General features: G+C 52.9%; 1 protein-coding gene across 1 annotated transcript; it reads left to right on the top strand.

The window, feature by feature from the left end:
* Nucleotides 1-12271: 12271 nt before the first annotated feature.
* Nucleotides 12272-21975, top strand: LOC119106064 (putative E3 ubiquitin-protein ligase RNF144A-B). Its single transcript, XM_037229661.1, has 7 exons — nucleotides 12272-12280; nucleotides 13967-14068; nucleotides 16815-16977; nucleotides 18806-19134; nucleotides 19543-19632; nucleotides 20519-20658; nucleotides 21885-21975. The coding sequence occupies exons 1-7, from the start codon at nucleotides 12272-12274 to the stop codon at nucleotides 21973-21975; spliced, it is 924 nt and encodes a 307-aa protein (XP_037085556.1).

The raw sequence follows: 21975 nt of genomic DNA, 5'->3' as shown, positions 1-21975 counted from the left end.
GCGTCACATGTCATGTGTGCAATAGCGCCGCGCGCACCGGTAACCGGCTGGGTGCTATCTGGGGCCGAGTACCCCCCGTCGCGCCATTCAAAGGCGGGTATGGACTGAAAGGGACCATTGACGTCAATTGCCGCCAGCACTGGCGTGCTCGTGCTGATACAGTGAGCCGCATATGGTTGCTAGACTACACTGTTGCGAAATTTGTCGGCGAATGCTTTCGCCAATGACGATTAAGTGAGAGCTACGACAGGCAAGCAGTCTACTGCGCATGAATCAGCGCGCCGCCGGCTGCTACAGCCGGAAGTCCGATACGCTGGAAGATATTGGTCGGAGAGGAGAAAGCTGCGCTGGGATGACCAAACTGGCGTTGTTGGGAAACGCGCCAAGCGTCGGAGCGGTACCTGCCGGCCCCACGCGGCGACAGTCTGTCTGCGGATACCTCGTTGAGGATTGGGAAATGGGACATAAGCCGGGTTGCATTCGACTTCGGATGGTCCAATGAACATATCGATGATTGCCCGTCATTCGTTACATTCCTAGCCCTTAAAAACGGCCACCAGTTCTTGCCAGTCATGCAACACTTGGCGCGTGAGGAACGTGGCAGACCGGGCGCCTGGTCCAAATCCGCCGTAACTTTCGGCGCGTCGGATTTGTGCAGGGTTTTCTTTGATGCTTTACCACGCCATGACTCCAAATAGTGTCGTCGGCGGACGACATGAGAGAAAACGAGCTCGCCCTGGCTTCGTCGCTATAGCCGTATAGGACGCCGCATGAGCGCAACCGCAGACGCGAAGGGCCTGGAACCCGGCCATCGCCACACGTCTGAACAGACGCGAAGGGCCTGGAACCCGGCCATCGCCACACGTCTGGACAGACGCGAAGGGCCTGGAACCCGGCCATCGCCACACGTCTGGACAGACGCGAAGGGCCAGGAACCCGGCCATCGCCACACGTCTGAACAGACGCGAAGGGGCTGGAACCCGGCCATCGCCACACGTCTGAACAGACGCGAAGGGCCTGGAACCCGGCCATCGCCACACGTCTGGACAGACGCGAAGGGCCTGGAACCCGGCCATCGCCACACGTCTGGACAGACGCGAAGGGCCTGGAACCCGGCCATCGCCACACGTCTGGACAGACGCGAAGGGCCAGGAACCCGGCCATCGCCACACGTCTGAACAGACGCGAAGGGCCTGGAACCCGGCCATCGCCACACGTCTGGACAGACGCGAAGGGCCTGGAACCCGGCCATCGCCACACGTCTGAACAGACGCGAAGGGCCTGGAACACGGCCATCGCCACACGTCTGGACAGCCGCGAAGGGCCAGAAACCCGGCCATGCGCACACACGTCTGAACAGACGCGAAAGGGCCGGAAACCGGCCATCGCCACATGTCTGGACAGACCGCGAAGGCCTAGAACCCGGCCATTCCCACACGTCTGACAGACGCGAAGGCCTAGTAACCCGGCCATGCACACGTCTGGACAGACGCGAAGGGCCTGGGACCCGGCCATCGCCACACGTCTGGACAGACGCGAAGGGCCAGGAACCCGGCCATCGCCACACGTCTGAACAGACGCGAAGGGCCTGGAACCCGGCCATCGCCACATGTCTGGACAGACGCGAAGGGCCTAGAACCCGGCCATCGCCACACGTCTGGACAGACGCGAAGGGCCTAGAACCCGGCCATCGCCACACGTCTGGACAGACGCGAAGGGCCTGGAACCCGGCCATCGCCACACGTCTGAACAGACGCGAAGAGATCAAGTTGGTCGGAGGAGGGGGTGTCAGAAACACGAATTTGAAAAAAACGTGCTTTACATGAACTGTGAAAGGACGTGGGTAGTCGGCACGATAACACGAGTTTTGTTATTGTAGATGGCGTGCAGTATCTCAACGGACGATACCTTAAAATTAGCAGAGGTCTGGACATCGGCGCAGCGGTGCCGGGTTTGGCGGCGCACCCATGTGTTCATAACAATTTAAAGGGTTGGGCCTGCGGAGACGCTCTAAAATAAAATGGCAGGCGAGATGCAGTGTCCTTCACATTGATCTTTGTATCTTTTTTCATGCCAAGGGCATCATTTTTACGATGCCACAGACTCGTATCACTATGCGGTTTTAGCTCGATCGTAGGCTCTGGGGCGCCAATTACGCCCGTGGTAAGCATGTGCATAGCACAAACATGAGATGCCCAACCGCAGCGAGTGAGGTCTTATCACTAGCACAAATGCCATAGAGACAACAGTCGTGCACACCAACATCATGTTCAAAGGGACACCTTCATCCGCTGCAAAAACTTCGGTGGCGCATTTCGTTAACCCGCGTCCCGACGACGGGCAATCTGACTTTTCCCTTTACGACTTTTGGAGCACACCTTAAAAAATGAACGCTCGCAGAAACGCCTGATTTTTAACACCGCATCATCTACCAATTTGGCGTCCTTTGCAACTTTTAAGTTTGGAACTGCCAGGGTGCGTGACCTCCGTCAGGTCACAGAGATCAACTTAAAAAGCTGAATAAGCATAACTCTTTGTGCGGCATTTGCAATTGTTCAAACTTGCTATAGTAATGGAACATGACAGCACCTACAGCTGTTTCCTTCAGATTCTTCAAAACAAGCGAGGTCAGTGACCTGAGGGAAGATAAGTTTTTATTTTTTCGTAAAAAACAAATCTGCACGATTTCTTACGATTTTCGTAAAGTTTTGGTGCTCGTATATTGGAAAAAGAATACTAACTGACATGCAAAACCATCATTTGACCATAAAACACATGACATTGGCCTCGGTCATGATGCGCCTCCATGGGTGCCTTCAGCAAAACGCATGCTGAGCTCAAGACGGACAGTTTCAGGTGGTAACTTTGGGTGCAGAATTCTAATATTCCATTGAAAACATGTTTCGATATTCCAATGTATAATGAGGTCACCATAGGTCACGTAAAAACATGCGCTGTCATATGAGGCCATCCAGGGTCAACGACCTCCATTGTCGGTAGCGGAGGCGAGAAGAACGAGCGCGTGTAAAAACCTTCGTCGCAAGCGCATCGTGAAAGAAAACAAAAGAACGTTCTTGCAGGCTATTGGTAAACCAATTTTGCACGGTGGTCTGACCTGAACTGATCCTTGAGGGGAACAAAATGGTCGGAATGGACTCCCCACAGCCTTAACGCTTACTTATGTGCCCTCAATGCCCGTCTTGACGCGTTCACACGTTTTTACTGCATCAATCAGAACGACCGTGTTTTTCCTATCGTGACCCCTGGTGACCACATATCTGACGCAAGAAAAAATTGGTGCACGTTCTTCATGATTTGACGAGACCTTTGCAACGGAATCTTTCAAGTCAACTCACGGAAGCCAACTTGCCCTCCCCTCGGCCGGGCGCGGCCGTCGCAGACCCCGGCCGAGCGCAGTTTTACGTGTGTGCGAATGTTGATGAGATATGCTCTGTTCAGGCCTGACTTCGGCAGGCTTTTTTACTGGCGCCCACGCAAACAATGGCAGCAGCTGGGGAGTGCCCGCCCAGTCTCGGGATTGACGTCGCACCAACCAGCGCCCGCGACGGTAGGGTCGCGGGCATAGGCTGTCTACGTAGATCCACAGTCCGGCTGCCCACCCCGGGGGCACGGCGTCGCTCTGAGTTGTCGTGGCAACCGTCTGGCCTCCGGACCTAAGAAATCGGTTATGGATTCTGTACGCCTGCGTGCTACGGCGAATATACTGACAGCAAGCGCGCGGTAAGACCGTGCCGCAAAGCCGAAAACCATCGTGGTGCGGCGCTGATCATGGCTGACTTCACCTGTAACTGCTGCACGAGACGAGGACCAGCAGGCATGACGTCGGGTCCACTCTGTCCAATACTGAGCTATCGTTTCCATTTACGCAAACTGCGCTCGCAGACACGTTCCATTCACTCAGCGGGCCTGAGTCATCGCTGGGCGTGGTAATCACCGGCTATCTGAACCACATTTCACACACGGATGACGCGCCCAGCCAGTGCAGCGACCATGACCTGCTCACTTCTACCTCACATGGAAAGCGCGATACGACAGTACCAAACAAGTATGTACAACTATCGCCGAGCGAACATTGCTATGCTGCTTCAGAATCCCGTCGCCGCCGATTGGAGCGCCGTCCTGACGCCTTTTGCACCTGATATGAACAGGATGAGTTCCTGACCGTCTTGAAGCCGCTACTTGACATGCATGCCCCCACAGCGGGAAATCCAGGTTCACGACTGGACCGCTCTCCCCGTGCCGGGCGCTCACCGCACACCACTGATCCTCATTACACCAACGTGATGTACGGGCAAGAGGGTCGTTGGGAGCATGCACCCAGCCGATACGAAGGTCTCTAATGACGGATCGAGATGGAGAGGCCCCGAAGCCCGGACCCCGTTATTCGTAATATGGTTATGGTAAGTGAGCATCACCAAGAGAGCCTCCAGAGGAGCTGGTAGGCCCGGCAGACGAAGCATTCACTGATCGAGAGGAAGGCTTTCGACGATGCACTGGCAGCGACTCCGGTGGGTGTGCGACGTTGCTGTTACACAAGCCCATGCTGGCTGCTCTGCCTATGACCTGCTACTGGCCATGGAATTAAAATCTGCTATGGTATGGTATCAATGAACACAAGCGGTCCCCGTGGCTGTGATGGCATGCTGTGCCATATTGCCATTGTCTTTCTACAAGTACTGAAACCAGCATAACTGCACAGTATCAACAGCATTTTTTGTGAGAATGTAGTGCTTATGTCGGCTTTTATTTTAATGTACAGGAAATGTGTTTTTGAGATTTCATAATGTTTTACAAATCTGCAATTTTCCCTTCACTGATCAGCAGTGGTACCGCATATGGGGACATCACACAATACTTTCTTGTTGTTTTTTGAAGATACTGTCAGATTACCAAAATGTGGGTCATTGCATTTTTGCTTAAAAAATTCAACATACTATGTTTCTATGGGGCATTATTTTGTGTTATATTCAATTTTGTTTAATTCTTTATTTAGTCCTACTTTCCATACATTCTTAGACAGTTATCAAGTAAGGACTTTGTGATATTGTTAAGTCAGCATCAGCTGTGTCAAACACTCACCCATCATTGATACATACTTGATACAGCTTTATTACTTTGGTCATGACTATGTTTACACCTGAGGTCACACATACTGAATTTGCTGTGGCATCAATTCAAAGAAAAGCATCATTATCTAAGAAGCAGGTGAATTTTATATATGCATATGATATATGTATATATATATATATATATATATATATATATATATATATATATATATATATATATGTGTATATATATATATATATATATATATATATATATATATATCAGTACACCCATGTAAGTTTTTGGTGGGGAAGCTGCAACATTCAAACACATGTTCCAAGAGGCTTTATACCTACCCTCGTGGCAACTCCCACAACTCTGCCCCCCCCCCTGCCCCTTCCCCCAATCATAGAGAAATTGACACAACTTTGGCAGTATCTTGTATGTGGTATTATTGCAGAAAGCAACAGACAAAATCAGCAGATAACTTGTGTGGGATACAAGCACCATTAAGTCATATTGAGATTAAATATTCCACCCTTTTCTGGAACGATCAAATTTCAGACTCGGCATCCTCACTCGATGTCAACCCTGTAACGCCTAAAACTTCATAGTGTAGTGCTAGCGTACCGGGCCTACCCCCATCTAAATACAGATGTAAATTTATTTAACAAACAAAATAAGCCGTGAAAGCGGGATAAAGGTTTTCAAAGTTTAATAATTTCTACCGCCATCGAAAAACGAACCTCCAAAAACCGAACAGGGCGAAACAGGTTGCATAACACCTACATTGCGCGCTCACAAGCATCTCATTTTGCGCCGCAACCGAAATTAGTTCGCCATAAAAGCCTATTTAATCACTTATGTCTACATGTCAGTAAATTCTGATGGTTATATCGAAAACATCTTTAATAAATTTAAAGTGGGGAAATGAGTGGCACCAGGACGTTACATACAACCATAGATTATTAATTCCTATGAAAATGTTGATACTATGGTTTTGAGTACGTGATCACATCGAATTACATTATTTTCAAGTCAGCTGTTCATTCGTCCATGGTTCTTTGTTCCCTTACGACTATCTATCCCGCGAGTTATTTCCCGAGAAACTCTGATTTAAATATGCATCTAACCTCTAAAATTACTCCACGCAAAAAAGAGATATCATTCCATTTTTCAACTCAGGTGACCTAGTTGAAATTTAAACTTAGGTGAAGCCCTTTTTAAGCCCATGTTTGTCCAACAACTATCGACTTCCTTCACATTGTAAGCATTCAAATGTCCTTACACGCTGGCTTGTCATGCCCGTAAAAATGCCCTCACCCCTCAAGGTCGATGACAGGGAACTCCGGTTTTCGGATTTTGGATTTTAGCGCTTGTATCGTCTTCAGCTAAAAGCCAGCACAAATTATAGGATCCTGGATCTAAGTCAGGCTTCAAATGGAAATATCAGCCCGCTTATGCTACGGAACTCCATCACACCTAATAGTTTAATCGCTGGTTTAGGAATTTCAGGCGTCAATTTTTTTTCAATTGAAAAACTAGATACAGATACGACGTTTTTTCTTGGAAGGTCAACCCACAGGTGAAATAGAGGGGTCATTCAATGACAGCAGAACTGTGAAAATAATTGTCCTTTGTATTACCAACATAATTGAAAACACTTCTGGTTGGCAGGTAGAAAATGCTAACTTTTAGTCACGGATCCTGTCAACGAACGCCTCAAGGCCATCTGCTGAAATTCGCCGGAGCAATTGTCAACAGCGCAGAGTTGAGGACGAGAGTTGGGGACGTCAGCGGTGGGTCATTACACAGGAGGGAAGTAATATTGTTAAGCGGCTGGGATCTGAAGTGAGCGTGACCAAGGTAATTGATGGTGCGCATTGGAGTGCCTACAGGTGCCCTGAGTAACTGATGTGTTGAGAACGCTCATTTCACTAACATGGTCAGGTATTGCCAGGCATTTTAAGCCAGTGTTTTTATTTGTTAGTACTTTACGCCCGGACGCGTGAAATATGTGCTACAATTTACCAAGGTATCTTCATAATCAGTGTAGTAGGCACTGATTTAGCTCATGTTACATGATGATAAATTTCATCATTATTAATGATCATCTGTATCATCCCTGTTCACTTAGGAGTTCCCCTCAAGTTCAAGGCAAGGTAATATACATTGGAGCGAGACTGCAAAAGTACACCTTATGCCAAACACACCTTGTGTAGCAGCTTCTTGCATCAATTTCAGCACATCTGGCCCAAAATTTGGTGCTCCTGGTGCATGGTAGCCACCAAGCTCAGTGTGTGAGAGCAAATAATTCCAGAAGTTATGATGCTACAAAGATAAGGATCATGCAAAGATGGGGCAAAAATATTTTTGTTTTTGCACTGAATGATGAGCACACTTAGGCCCAGCTGGAGTTTGGTGCACTGAAGCCTTAAGTTTGGACACTGATGTTGCACAGGCATCCTGTGGGGTGGATGTATTCTCGCAAGCTGGTATCAGTGTGCGCGAGCTCCAAAATGCCACATTGCAAATGTGCCATGTGGTTCTTTTTATGGGTCATTTTACAAGTCAAGTGCAAGTACAAAACATAACATCAGTTACCAGTCACCACATATACACCAGTCAAAAAATCAGTCATTAATACTGTTAGTCAATGATGCCTGGTGCACATGTCCATTATGTGACACACTGTGTGGATGTATAATCTGCTAGTTTTTCAGGCCACATGTGTACCCCCAGTTCAGCACACACTGCTGACACATAAAGGGGACAAAGCAAGGGAGAGTATAATTGGTCTGCATCATACTTGCTGTAAAAACCTGCTAGCTGCACACCTCTTGCCCTGTAATTTGACAGCTGGAAAGTATGTACCATCTGCTGTGTGGTGCAATCTTCTGAATTATATTTTCTAAGAAAAGGATGTTGATCTTTATTGATAAATTCAAGTGTATGTTGTGGTGTGCCTTGAGTACAAAGCTGCCAAAAATAGTGCTGAGTTGTCATTTTCTCTGACTTTCAGAGGGATCCTGAGAGAAATATGCATGAATTATTTTGTATTTTAATACTGAAATGCTAACAAAAGATGGTATTGATCACATTAACCAATGGAATTGTATTGTATTCTTAATGGAAGGAAAGGTTAATGAAAAACATGTACCATATTCAGGTATTTCAGGGACTAAAACTTCTTTAAATATATTGCACAAACTACTGAGTTGAGTAGATTAAGTGTGCATAGATATGTCACAGGTTTAGTTAAGTGTTTGTATGGAATGAGATGCATGTAGTGTGGCTTTGATTGACTGTGTGGAGGTACTTGATGTGGAACAAGTGATTTAAGAGAAGAACAAAACTTAGGAGTGGATAGTTGCTATTGTCTACTGATTTCAACATGTTGAGAATACTTGACATTAGTGTTCTGATCATTGCATTGGCATCAATGGGCACTGCATGCCATATGTATGGCAGCACACATTTTTCAGCTGGCTCTGAATTCAAAGCCATGTGAAATCTGAGCTGTTAAAAATTATCTGTGAAAAACAGGCTTTTGATTGCGACATAAATCTTTGTATGGCTTTTCATGCTATTTTAGAACAACTGTGTGAGAAACTGTGACTAATAATTCCATGGAGTGCATGTTATGCAAAATCAAGCAGATGTGCAGGTGGTCAGGATGAGTGGAAAAAACTTGATTAACTGTACAAAATAAATTTTGTTTCACTCAGCTCTAAACATGAACTTCAAATTGGGCAACGTAGTCCATACTAGCAGATACTGTTTTTTTAATATGGCCAAGTGTAGTCTGTTGCCATCCAACTTGTGTAAGTAGGCCAACATAGTTCTGCCTATTTTCAGTAAGAAATTAAGTTAATAGTGTGACATTCGCATACCATTTAGTGTTGTTTTTGCTCTTTCCACTCTGCTACTTAAGCATAAATATTTGTGGTATGTTGATGATTTGTATTACTTACAATATTTAAATGAAATGAAATAAATATAATTGCCAGCATTGTCAAATTGTGAATCACTGGAGCATTCTCCTATTAGCAGTAGTGTCATTAACATCAGTTGAGGCTGACAATCTAGGCTCCATGCATAGTGGGCTGACACATATGGCATTCCACACTTTATACACCCTAAAGAAGATTGTTTTATTACCTGGAAATGAAAAGACAAGGATTGATGCCAGCCAGATAGCCTTTGAATTTCTGATTATCATAAGGTGAGGCAAGGCTGGTGTAATTGCATGCAGATTGAATGGGTTGGGGTTACCAAAGTATCATTGAACCACATTGATCACTGAGGCTTACTCTCCTCATTGAGCTGGAACATTTCTTTTTGTTAAGAGATTTCTTTGTGTGTTGGAATAGTGCTGCAAACAATCTGCCTGTGTATTACCCAGGTGATGCAAGTAGTCCCATGTGGTGTTTCCATGGTGGCTCTGGCATGTATTTTTCATGGAGGAAGTTGATCAAAAGAAATACAAAATTAGAAAACTATGTAGCACACCAGATCTGTGCCAGTGGCTTAGTTGGTTAGAGAATCTGCCTTAGAATTTGTGTGTCTATGGTGGGGTGGGCTGAGTCACCAAGTGCCCATTATTTGCCGCTGACTGAGATAGCCAGGGGCTGTGTGAAAGGCATTGTGACTTGAAAGGTTAGGATGGACTGTCCTGGCAGCACAGCACATTAAACTTCTGCCACAGAAGTCTGCCATTGACTTGGCATTTCAGATTGGATGGTTTGGCCTGAGGTCACAATTGGATGAGGTCACGCAAGCATTGCTTGGCGTGGGCTCCGATCCCAGAAATCCATCCTGTCAATAGTGTGGGGGGGGGGGGATAATCGTCAAAGAAGAAAAATCATACTAGTGGTCTTGGCATTCTGAGCTCCTGTAAATTGCTATTTTGTAAATGTAAAATGGGCACTGCCATGACATGTTATCATGATGTATTCCAAACATTGTTTGTTGCCACTTATTTAATGACTTCTGTTATGCTGAAAGCTAAATGATCGTCAACATAACAATGAGCAATGTCAAACAATGAATTCAGGACCTTTTCTTGCTTTAAATCATCATAATTCCTGCTTTTTTGCCCTGGCACTGCATGGTAACTTGAGTGTGAGCAAAGTTTCTCACTGAAAATCATGTTATTCTAAACAAACGTGAGAAACAAAGCAGGTGAGATTATTTGCAAAACTGACTGAAATAGATGTGTGCAAAGGCTGCTTCATCAGCATGCCGTTGTGTGCTGCCCCGCCGCCAGGTGACGCCGTTGTGACGCCGTTGTGTGTCGCCCTGCCGTCAGGTGACGCCGTTGTGACGCCGTTGTGTGCCGCGCCGCCGCCAGGTGACGCCGTTGTGACGCCGTTGTGTGCCGCCCCGCCGCCAGGGGATGCCGGTGCGGCAGTCGCTGCTGTCCTCGCTACCAGCGGCCGTGGAGCCAGTGGAGCTGGCACCTCCTGCGATCGATGTGGCGGGCCCCGTGCCGGGCGCGCTGGCCGCGCCGCCCGCGCCGGCTCGCTGTCATCTGCTGCGCAAGTGCGACACGGCCGTCACGCTGCAGGTCAGTGCGTGTGTGACGAGGGCGCCGTGGTGCGATGTGACGCTCCGGGTCAGCGTGACCGGCCGCGAGGCTGCAGGGCGCTGGAGGGGGTCGAGTTGTGACGTTCGGCCAGCGGCTGATGACCTCGCCCCCCCCCCCCCCCGGGGAGGTCAGGACTCCGGTCCGGGTCGCGCTCTGGTCCCCGAGCGTCGCTTTGTCTCTGCGCGCGCCGTGGCTCCGTGATAGGTGCGCAACGATGTACGTCGCGCTTTCTTTTATTTTACAAATAATGCCAAATAGAAAAGATGCTACAGGGTGTGGTGGTAGTTTGTCATACTGATGGTTATTGTGACACAGTTGTTTACCTGTTTGTCAGTGTCAGTGACATAGCTATGACGCAGTTGTTGGTATCAGTAGCGTGGCTGCGACGCGGTCGGTTGGTGTCAGCGATGCAGCTGTGATGTGGTCGGTTGGTGTCAGTGACCTAACAGACTATGGGTGGTTGGTGTCAGTGACGTAACAGACGTGGTCGGTTGGTTGGTGCCAGTGACGTAACAGACGTGTTCAATTGGTGTCAGTGACGCAGCTATGACGTGGTCGGTTGGTGTCAGTGACGTAACAGACGTGTGCAGTTGGTGTCAGTGACGTAGCTATGATGTGGTCGGTTGGTGTCAGTGACGTAACTGTGACGTAGCCGGTTGGTGTCAGTGACGCAGCTGTGATGTGGTCGGTTGGTGTCAGTGACGTAACTGTGACGTAGCCGGTTGGTGTCAGTGACGCAGCTGTGGTGCGGTCGGTTAGTGTCAGTGACGCAGATATGACGCAGTCGCTTGGTGTCAGTGACGTAACTGTGACGTGGTCGGTTGGTGTCAGTGATCCGGCTGTGACGCTACAGGACACTGACATGCTCTGACACTGCCGATCAGTCTTCGCTGCCGACACTGACACTGACACTGCTGATCAGTGTTCACTGCCGACACTGACACTACCGATCAGTGACACGGTGGGACAATGTACTCGGTGGCAGGCGACAGCTCACGTTTCCACCTGCATAGCTCCGTGATTGTGATGGTGATGGTGGCGATACGCGCCGGTGGCGGTCACGCCGTCTTGGGCTCGGGCCAAATGTGATTGCGCAAGATGATGCTCGTTGCGTCATTCGTTCAGCTTTGTTACCTGCGTTGTAATTGAGCATATCCTTTGTTTCTTGAGCACCAGAGCTTGGCGTGAGACCTTGAACCTGCCGTCCAATCAGTTATTTATTTGATTTCTAGGTATCAGCGTACGGCCCCAGCAACAGACGGTGTCGCTTCGCAAAACACTTATGCTGACGGTACAGGGTAATGAAATATACAAATAACAAAACTGAATGAACATGATAGCGGTTGGGTGCTGTTAACGTGATATATTCAAAGGCGGGACCCGGGCGCCCCAGAACTGGCATCGAAAATCTGAGGCTCGTGTAACGTTCAAACCAGTTTGGTTGAGTTGTCAAAGTCTTGCAGTCTCTGGTGACGCGATGGAAAACAGTCGACAACACTGTAAACAACACACGCGTTAACACGGCAATCCGGATCAGTCGGGACGCTGCCAAGGATATGGCAGCACTGATCTTCGAACCACATACGGGATATTGAAACGACACGGGATAGGATGTGGCGGGTCAGTAACATGGAGCGTGAGGCCAGTGGTGTGATCCGAATCTGAGTACTGCGCCTGACCAGCCCGCAGTGAATGGGAGTCGGGGTCGAATCTTGGCCGGGGTGATCGTCCAGGGTTAAATATTGACCTGCTGGAAATAGCTCGAAAGCATTGTTTGAAGAAGTCCCGTGGCGATGAGATTGGCAGCTTACGCGTGCGCATGATCGTTTCTGGGTTAAATTTACGCCCGCTGCAAACTATTGGAAAAGTTACATGAAGAGGCCAGATGCTGGCAATGTGGCTTTGGGTCCAAGGACACCCAATTCACCGGTTCCTTGGACGTGCCTTTCTTTACTATATATGTATATATATATATATATATATATATATATATATATATATATATATGTATACTTAATACGGACGATGCTTTTTGCCTAGTGAATAATTTGCACTTAGTTTATTGCCACATGAATGCCCGTCTGACGGGCTGTGTAACCAGACGATCATGCAGAGCCATGCGGCAACGTCAGTCCGTCAGCGGGGGATGTAACTTCGCGGACAGTTTTGGCATCACTGGCGGGCAGAGGACAGCCGGGCCGCGCGGGAGGCAGGCGGGTCATGTGGAGGGCAGCCGGGTTATCCGGGAGGCAGCCGGCACACGCTGTCACGCGCACGGCAGCAGGTCAGGATTAAGTCGTTAGTAGACAGAGAAAAGAGAAGCGGAGACCGAAGGGATCCCTCCAGAACACCGGACACCGTCGATTTCCACTGGAAGTCTTTTTTCACAGCAGCCCTCTGTAGCCTGGCAGACAGATGCAAGACAAGCCAGTTCAGTGAGGAGTCTCAGTAATGGAAACATTGCAGTTCACGAGTGGCGATGGGCCGTCATGCCAAATGGCAGCGAATGACGAAGCAAACTGAATGCTGACGATAAGCACACCGAAAACTGTCGAATGGTCACTGTAGACGGGATCAGTACAGATCGGAACGACTTGGCTCCCGTTGTGAGAGCGTGTGGTGGGCATGCGTGCAGGCGTAGAATATTTGTCCCGGAAACGCGGGATCTGAACAGCGGCGACGGCCCTCTCTGTAAGGCTCCCGTTGTGAAGAAGGGGCGTCTCTGCTGGGATCCGACCCCGCAGTGTCCGCTGTCTTACACTGGGGCGCAACGCTCCCTGGAGCGGCTGGCAGCCGGCCTCCCGGTATTCCCGCTGTGCCGCGCGCTGGCGTCCGGCCGGACGGGCGGACGGACGGCCGCTCATCCAGACGTCCCCGAAGGCTATCGCGTCACCCCCGGCGACAGCTCCCCCCCCCCCCCTCCGCCCACGGGCGACGCCGGGGTCGTGCACGGACGCCAGTCCGACGCGCCGTGCGACCGCCCTCGACCGGCATGCAGAGTGACTACCCCAGGGTGTCGGAAAAGCATGCAGAAATAGAGAAATGGGACTAACAACCCTTGCCGCCCCCCCCCCCCCCCCAATTCGGGAGTTTTAACCGTCTTTGTCTCCGTCTCCCGTGCAGGAACGCCGAGACAGTGGCGCGCCGGGACGCCTACTGCGCTCTCTGGCGCCGTCGCGCGCCTCGCTGGCGCCGGCCGTCACCGTGTGTCGGCCGTCACTGCGGCACGCCGTGACGCTCAGCAGCCTGGAGCAGGCGCGCCAGCGGCCCAGCTGCAGCCGCTGCGGCAGCCGGCGCGCGCTGCAGCTGCCGCCGGCGCGGCTGGCCACCTGTCGCGTCTGCTTGGCCGAGGTGCCGGCCGCCGAGCTGCTGCGCCTGCGGGCCTGTGGCTGCCGCTTCTGCCGCGAGGTGAGGCGTGGCGGCGGGTGGGGAGCCGAGAGGGAGCTGGCGGTGCGCGCAGGGCGGAGAGCCGAAAGGGGAGCTGGCGGCGCGCGCAGGGCGGAGAGCCGAGAGGGGAGCTGGCGGTGTGCGCAGGGCGGGGAGCCGAGGGGGAACTGGCGGTGCGCGCGGAACGGCGAGTCGAAACGGAGGCTGGCGGCGCGTGCGGGACGGGGAGCCGAGAGGGGGAGCTGGTGGTGCGTGCGGGACGGGGAGCCGGGAGGGGGAGCTGGTGGTGCGCGCGGGGCGGGGAGTCGAGAGAGGGAGCTGGCGGTGCGCGCGGGACGGGGAGCCGAGAGGGGGGTTAGCGGTGCGCGCGGGATGGGGGGGGCTGAGAGGGGGAACTGGCGGTGCGCGCGGGACGGGGGTGGGTGGTCGGGGAGGGATGAGGTGGCGAGAATAACCAGGCGGAGTGGTGACGGAGAGACAAGGTGGATGGGCGGGGGTGGGCTGACAGTGTGGATTTGGGCGGAGAACGAGGCAGCTTAGAGGAACGGCTGGTTGGCTTTGGAGGGGACGGGCTAGATATTTGCGGAGTGATGACACAAACACTGCAAGGTACAAGGTCGCCGTATGTCTGTAGAGAGGTGGGCCCCGTATGCTTCTGGTGGAGCCAGCTGAGAACGCATGGAAAGACGGACCCCGTATGCTTCTGGTGAAGCCAGCTGAGTACGCATGGAGAGACGGACCCCGTATGCTTCTGGTGAAGCCAGCTGAGTGCGCATGGAGGGACGAGGTCTGGGTGTTCGCAGCCGAAGAAGGTGCTCGGTGCGCGCAGAGGGGTGGAGGCTGAGTGCGCGTGCGAATACGGGAGGGGCTTGCTTCGGATCGAACGCACGGAATGTTTGCCCCGGCAGCGTGCGCGCGTCGCGTTAACGGGTCAGAGGGAAGAAGCCCCGAGACGCGATGGGGTGGTTCACTGGCGTGTGAAGGGGGCGCTGCTGCCCAGCTCAGCTGCGGTCAGTTGTGCAGCGTCTGCACTGGGCACTGATAACAGATACCACCGTGCAAGCCCCGGCCTTGTCCGTTTTTGTGGTGAGGCGGTCTGGGGCTCTTGTCGTGTTGTCTGGTGACGTGTTGGTTTGACTTTGGCCTGTGCTTGTTGCTGCGGTTCATAAACGGGTTCTGAATAGTTGTTTTGTGGATGGATTTGATTCGTTTCATTTCGTTTTCACGTACATACCATGTAGTTCTTTGCCGCAGCTCGACGCCCCCCCCCCCCCCCCATTTGCCTGGCTGTGCTGTTATATAATTCACGTCGCTTTCTGGCTCGTCCTGGTATTCCAATGCGACGTATGTGGTCCTGGCATTTCAATACCATCTATAATTGCTTTCATTTCGGCCAGATGCGCTAGCGCATGGTTGATGGCTTTGTGCCAACTTAGCGTTATGATTCTTAGCACGCGCTCTCGGTTGGTGGTCCATTTACCCGGTTCCCCTGCACCCCGCGGGTTTTTCCAGAATAACTTCTGAACGACGCAGGGTAGCCGTGCCAAATTCGGTATAGCTGTGGGGGATTTCATAGCTGATTGTTTCGTATGTATCAAGTTACCCTGTAGGTACCCTGTACCCTGCTGTACCCTGTACCCCGTACCCTGCTGTACCCTGTACCCCGTACCCTGCTGTACCCTGTACCCCGTACCCTGCTGATCTAAGGCAGGACAAGGTGACACCATGGCTGTCAGCGAAGGCGACTCCTAGCAAAGCATCCAGTCTGATGCGACAACGGAGCGTTAGACGAAGCCATGCATCTTTGCGGTGGTTTTCTTAGACCAGTAGACAGCAGAAGTTATGAGAAGTACTGATTCCATTGGCCGTAGGTCAGGTGTGAAGTCTAGATCGATGTCAAAACCAAGCCGCTTTTTTACTGGGGAAGTAAAAGGATGGGGTAGTTTTGACACTCATTTTAATTTCTTGATCACAGGACGTCAACAGACATCTTATTTAGTCTAACTGAAGGTCAGAGGTGATGACTGTCTTAAAACGGTTCGACCAACCCTTTGTTTTACGAACATGCCGACTAGTATAGACCGTGACGCATGATTGATTCAAATTTTGAAATAATATGGAAGGTTTTGGTAATATTGTTCTTTTGAATGTTAATTAAGTTCACTGAGCTCAAATCTACACCAGTGACCTCTTGCTCAGAAAAGATGTCGACTTTGTTTGACGTTATTTGACCCGAAGGCCTACCTACCTTATGAATTTAGTGTCTCTAGCTCCCTTAGCTTTTTAGCTTTCAGCTCCCTTAGCTCTTAGCTTTTTAGCAAATTGTCCCCCGCCCGAGCGCTTCGCATTCAACCGGCCACCCTGGCGCGTGTTAAGACTAATAGAACTGTCCCCGTGGTAGGACTAATAGGACTAATATGACTGTCGTGTTTGTGCGACAACCTGAACGTAACAGGCTTGAACGGGCTGCCAGGGCTGTTTGCCATCTCCCCAGTCCCGCAACAAGTAGCGTGAGAAGGCCTGATGGCTAAAGCTGGCCGCAAAGGCTCTGTTGCGTACTGCACACAAGGCGGCAGGGACGCGATGGCCGGCGCAGTCCGGGAAAGGCTGCGGCCCTCAGCTCCACGGCGACTTTGAAACTCGTCAGTAAGAGCCCTGACCTTCCCCGAGGCTTGTCTATAGAGTGCTGCGTGACCTGCAAGCCAACGCGCCCTGAAGCCCGACTGTCGCCATGGAGCCGTCGCTGACCCCCTCCCTCGTGCGGCAGTGCATGGCGACGTACGTAGCGGTGTGCGTGGAGAACGGCGAGCCGACGGTGGCGTGTCCGGAGCCGCGCTGTCCGGCCGACGGCCGGCTCAGCGCCGACGAGGTGCGTCAGCTCAGCGACGGCCACACCTACCGACGCTACCTGCGGCTCGCCTACATTCACGGTAGGCGGCGACCGGCGGGCTCCAGTGGCCGGCCGCTGGCGGCGCCGCTGCCGCTGCCGCTGCCGATGGAGGGTCTGCCGGCGCGCCGGACGACTGTCCCGTGCTGGTCAGATGGGCTGGGATCAAACGCAGTATGTGTACCACAGTCAAGCCGGAGATTTTGGGAACAAAAGGTCCGTGGGCAGTTTTGTTTCCGACTTCAAACGAACCTTAGCTGGAGCTATCAGAGTCCTACATGGTTGCGTTGGAAAGAGAGTGGTATGTTTTCAGGAGACCGAAAGCTTCGTCCAGCCGCGATAGGAGGCAGGAAGCTGCGGGGTTCGCGCCGTCGTCTGCGGTCACCGTTAGGGCCTGTTGACGCTAGGTCCCGTTGTCTCTCGTGGCAATAACCCCGCGCGCGAGCTGGTCAGATTTAAGTATCACTGTAGGAATTGCCGTCCTGTTTACTTCGAGTTTGCGTGAGGCTCTTGTGTCGAAGGAAAATAGGTTGTACGACCACTGTTACAGGGAGTGTCCCACCTATGAGGCATATTTCAAAAGCATGTGCAAGTGAAACCTTAGGACTATTTAAGACTAATGGTAGCACTGGGAAGTGCCGCTGCAGTGCCGTCAAGACATAATAAGGCCATCAATTTTAATAATTGTCTTGTCCAAATTAAACTGTCGACGCTTTGCGGCAGCACTACTCTTCTTCCCTGCAGTCGCACTGTCGTCATGACAACCACCGTGCGCATCTCTGCTGGTGCGACCTGTTGCTGGGAGATTGGTTGGTTGTAGTTTTAATCAGTGCGTCACATGGATCATGTGATACTTCCTTTCTCAAAGCCAAAGCGCGCCCCCAAGAGAGCCGCTGTGGTTAACGATATATAGGAGAAATCGAAGCCATAATATAACGTTTCGTTGAATTCGCGAGTAATAACATTATGATCGCATATGTTTTTGTCTAAGCAGAGTGTTTTAAGCTTTCGTAGCATTTATTATGCAAGCATTTCGGCAGTTAAGTATGTTGCAAACATTACAGAACACACGTTGAAAAAGTGAGGTAAATAAAAGGCATTACTTTCATAATGGTGAGCAGAGAAATGAGATTCCCCAGCAGGGCCGGCTGCTCCAAATTGAAATCGTGAGCTAGTTAGAAGGATTTCGAGAAAACTGATATTACGGATAAAATTGCAGGCATCTGGTGTAACCATAAATGAAAAGTGCAATAAGGTGATATACCCTCATTAAAAGCAGTGATTCTGTTATGCAAGCTGATATACATATAGTGTGTGTTTGGTGAAGTCCATACAGGGACTGCTCATTTAGATACAGCTATGGTTTATGGATGATGCGAAATGTGTCGTCAAACGCCAAATAACGTCAGCCCATCTTGAAATATGTCTGATGGTTACTTGATTTCCATAGTGATCTGTTTGTTGATCGGTGGTTGACGAATGTCTATGAAGAGCAAAAGTAAATGCTCAAGCAGGTAGCGTACTGTGTGTAGTTCCGTGCATTTCTAAAAATCCCCCGACGGCTGGTGTGCGCGGCGCTGTAACCTGTCGCCCCCCTCCCCCGCCCTCGGCAGAGGTGGAGCGTGACCCGAGCCGCACGTGGTGCCCACGGCCTGGCTGTGACCTGTCGCCACGCCCCCCCCCCCTCCCCCGCTCTCGGCAGAGGTGGAGCGTGATCCGAGCCGCACGTGGTATCCACGGCCTGGCTGTGACCTGTCGCCACCCCCCCCCCCCTTTCCCCCCGCCCTCGGCAGAGGTGGAGCGTGACCGGAGCCGCACGTGGTGCCCGTGGCTCGGCTGTGACCTGTCGCCCCCTGCCCCGCCCTCGGCAGAGGTGGAGCGTGACCCGAGCCGCACGTGGTGCCCGCGGCCCGGCTGCGACACGGCCTGCTCGCTTCCGGCCGGCGGGCGGCCGTTCACTTGCGGCGGCTGCGGCGGCTCGTTCTGCGCCGTGTGCCGACGGCCGCGCGCCGAGCTCGACACGGAGCTGCACGAGTGCCGGCCGGAGCGTTGGTTGCTGGGCGGCAGCCAGCAGCTGGGCGCCGCCGTCAAACAGTGCCCGCACTGCGCCGTGCCCATCGAGCGCGAGGACGGCTGCGCGCAGATGATGTGCCGCCGCTGCCGGCATGTGTTCTGCTGGTACTGCCTGTCGTCGCTCGATGTGAGTCGGCTGCGGGCGGCGGCCGGGGAGCGGCGCGGCGCGAGGGCGTGTTCGAATCTCGGCGGTGGCGGGAATGTTTCGCCTGCGCTGGCATTTGGCACGCCCTGTAGGCCGTGACATATCGGGGCCACGACTAAGTCCGCTCGTGCATTTCAAAGGAACTTTTCCCACTTGACTGGGCATTTACTTTGGAGTATCCTGGCCACTATTGTGACGATTTGAGGCACTCAATCGCTGTACGCAATATTTTCGCTGATTGCTGTAAGCAATATTTCCCAGTTCCCTCCGCGGGTCACCGACCTCCCACAAGTCGTTACGCCTCGAACTGTGCGCCGTCACAGGCCGTGTGACGTGCCGGTTCGTGTTGTGAGTGTGTCGCGGTCGTGACCGTGCGCCCCGCTCCGACAGGGTGACCTGTTCCTGCGCCACTACGACCGGGGACCTTGCCGCCACCTGTTGGGACACTCGCGCGGCTCGCTCGTCTGGCACAGAGTCCAGGTGCGGCGCCGAACGGGCCTGGCCGCCGTATGGCGCCAGCCGCCGGTGAAATGGTGGCAAATTCACCCGGGAAATGTTTAAGAGAAGTAGCTTACTGCACTCGGGACCATCATCAGCATTACCAAAAAAAAAACAAAAAAAAAACACGTCAATGCTTGTGTTTTACGATGGAGGTACCTTGCGGCAAACATTCCTCTGGTATTTACTGTGGACTGGTGCGATCGTTGGCCTGCTCTGACCTCAGAAACAGTGCAATCTTTCTGAAATTTAAAAACGCATCGGAAATGTACAAATGTACGCCAGGTGCTTACAATGCAGCATGCACAAAAACGTCATTAATTCTGCATTAAATGTGAAATGCGAAGCGAGACCGGTGTAGATAACATTTCCGCATACCGTGCCTGGGCCAGCAGTGACGCTGACCTTCCATCTCGTCTGAGCTAGCAGTGACACTGACCATACATCTTGTCCGAGCCAGCAGTGACACTGACCGTCCGTCTCCTCTGAGCTGGTCGTGGCACTGACCGTCCATTTTGTCTGGGCTAGCCGTGGCACTGACCGTCCGTCCTGGCTGAATTAGCAGTGACACTGACCGTCCGCCTTGGCTGAGCTAGCCGTGGCACCGACCGTCCGTCTTGTCTGAGCCAGCAGTGACACTGATCGTCCGTCTTGGCTGAGCTAACCGTGGCACTGACCGTCCGTCTTGGCTGAGCTAGCCGTGGCACTGACCGTCCGTCTTGTCTGAGCCAGCAGTGACACTGACCGTCCGTCTTGTCTGAGCCAGCAGTGGCACTGATGACCGTCTTGTCTGAGCTAGCCGTGTCATGTACCGACCACGCGCCGTGTCTGAGCCAGCCCCGGTCGTGACCGCCGGTCCCGTTTTCAGCTGGTGGGTGCGCTGGTCGGCGTGGGCCTGGTGTTCGTGGTGGCGGCGCCCGTGCTCATCCTGTTCGCGCCCGTCTTCATGTGCACCAGCTGCCAGTGCGACCCGGCGCAGGCGGCGCCGGCCCGACCCGGAGAGCTCCAGTCGCCTGGCGCCGCTCGAGGAGGACACCCCGCCGGACTGAGCCGCTCACCGATCCCCCCCCCCCCCCTCCCTCCGCTCCTCTGAGGGCACGGGGAGCGGCCACTTGGCGACGCTTTCCATGCTTGGCGCCTCGCCTGCCCGGCGTCTCGCTTGTGTGGCGCCTCGCTAGCCTGGCGCCTTGCTTACCTAACGCCCTGCTTGTGTGGCGCCTGCCTTGCCTGGCGCCTCGCTTATCTAACGCCGCCTTGCTTGTGTGGCGCCTGGCTTGCCTGGCGTCTCACTTGGCTGACGCCTTGCTAGCCTGACGCGGAGTGGGTGACTGTTGGCTACTGTCGCCGTGCTTAAGTCGAGGATGCGGGCATAAGCTTTACCCGACGGTGGGATGGGTGGGGTGGGAAGGAGTTATGGTGGCCTCCAGGCCCCGCTTCATAATGAGTTGGGGTTTGCTTCGCGCTAAGTATGTGGTAGTTTTAGTGACCAGCTCATGTTTCTTTCTGCAGGGTTAACATCCGTCCTCAATACGCTGTCTTGGTTTTAGGTGATTATCTGTTGACGTACGGTTCCTTGTATCGGGTGTTACTGCCGAGGCTCTCCTGAGTCCTAACTGGGCGAGATCAGTTGTGCTGCTTTAGCGTGTACCATATGTTGATGTCACTGATCATCCCACAGTCCACCATGTCAATCAGATATGAGGGCGGCTGTCGGACCAGACGGGCTGTCTCGGTCCCCTCTTTCCATCCATCTGTAGATACACAGCTGCTGTGATCCACTTTTGGTGCGATAAGTTGCGCAGTTGTAGCGCCGGGGTTCGTACCTTGCGGAGGTTGCGTATTGCCGTGTCTATGTAGTGTACTAGGCAAACGCACGACGCCTTTCACGCGTTACCCTGTGAGGGGCTGTCGGAGGCGGCCTGCTCCGGTGCTGCCCCGGGGAGCGGCTTGGCTTTGGCCACTCCTGGCTCGTCGCTGGGGGCGTGATGGGCGCCTGCTGCTGCTAAGCGCTCCGCTGGCTGGCTGTCGCCGTCGCCCGCCGGCCCGCCGGCCCGCCGGCTGTCGTGTCGGGGGGCTTCTCGGTGCCGGAGAGCGGCCCGTGCCTGCCGGCCCCGCCGCCGGTCCGCTGGACATGGCGGGCCTTCCGATGCGCGCCAGGGCGGGCTCGGGAGAGGAGAGCGCGCTCGCGCACACGGCGGGTCCGCCGGGCGTGACAGCCGTCCGATGCGCGCCAGGGCGGGCTCGGGAGAGGAGAGCGCGCTCGCGCACATGGCGGGTCCGCCGTCAGCGACGGAGGGCCTTCGTCGGCTCGAGCGCTGCCAGTGA

The sequence above is a fragment of the Pollicipes pollicipes genome, unplaced genomic scaffold, assembly GCF_011947565.3.
Source record: "Pollicipes pollicipes isolate AB1234 unplaced genomic scaffold, Ppol_2.1 Scaffold_6138;HRSCAF=7277_pilon_pilon_pilon, whole genome shotgun sequence".
NCBI classification, from domain to species: domain Eukaryota; kingdom Metazoa; phylum Arthropoda; class Thecostraca; order Pollicipedomorpha; family Pollicipedidae; genus Pollicipes; species Pollicipes pollicipes.
Note: the sequence above shows the minus strand (reverse complement) of the source record. Positions and strands in the feature narration are given on the sequence as shown.

Excerpts from the sequence above, each read along its gene's own strand:
- LOC119106064 (XM_037229661.1), top strand. Across the intron at positions 16,978-18,805 it reads GCGGCTCGCCTACATTCACG|AGGTGGAGCGTGACCCGAGC; the intron begins GTAGGCGGCGAC and ends CGCCCTCGGCAG. Across the intron at positions 20,659-21,884 it reads GCCCGACCCGGAGAGCTCCA|GGCGGGCTCGGGAGAGGAGA; the intron begins GTCGCCTGGCGC and ends GATGCGCGCCAG.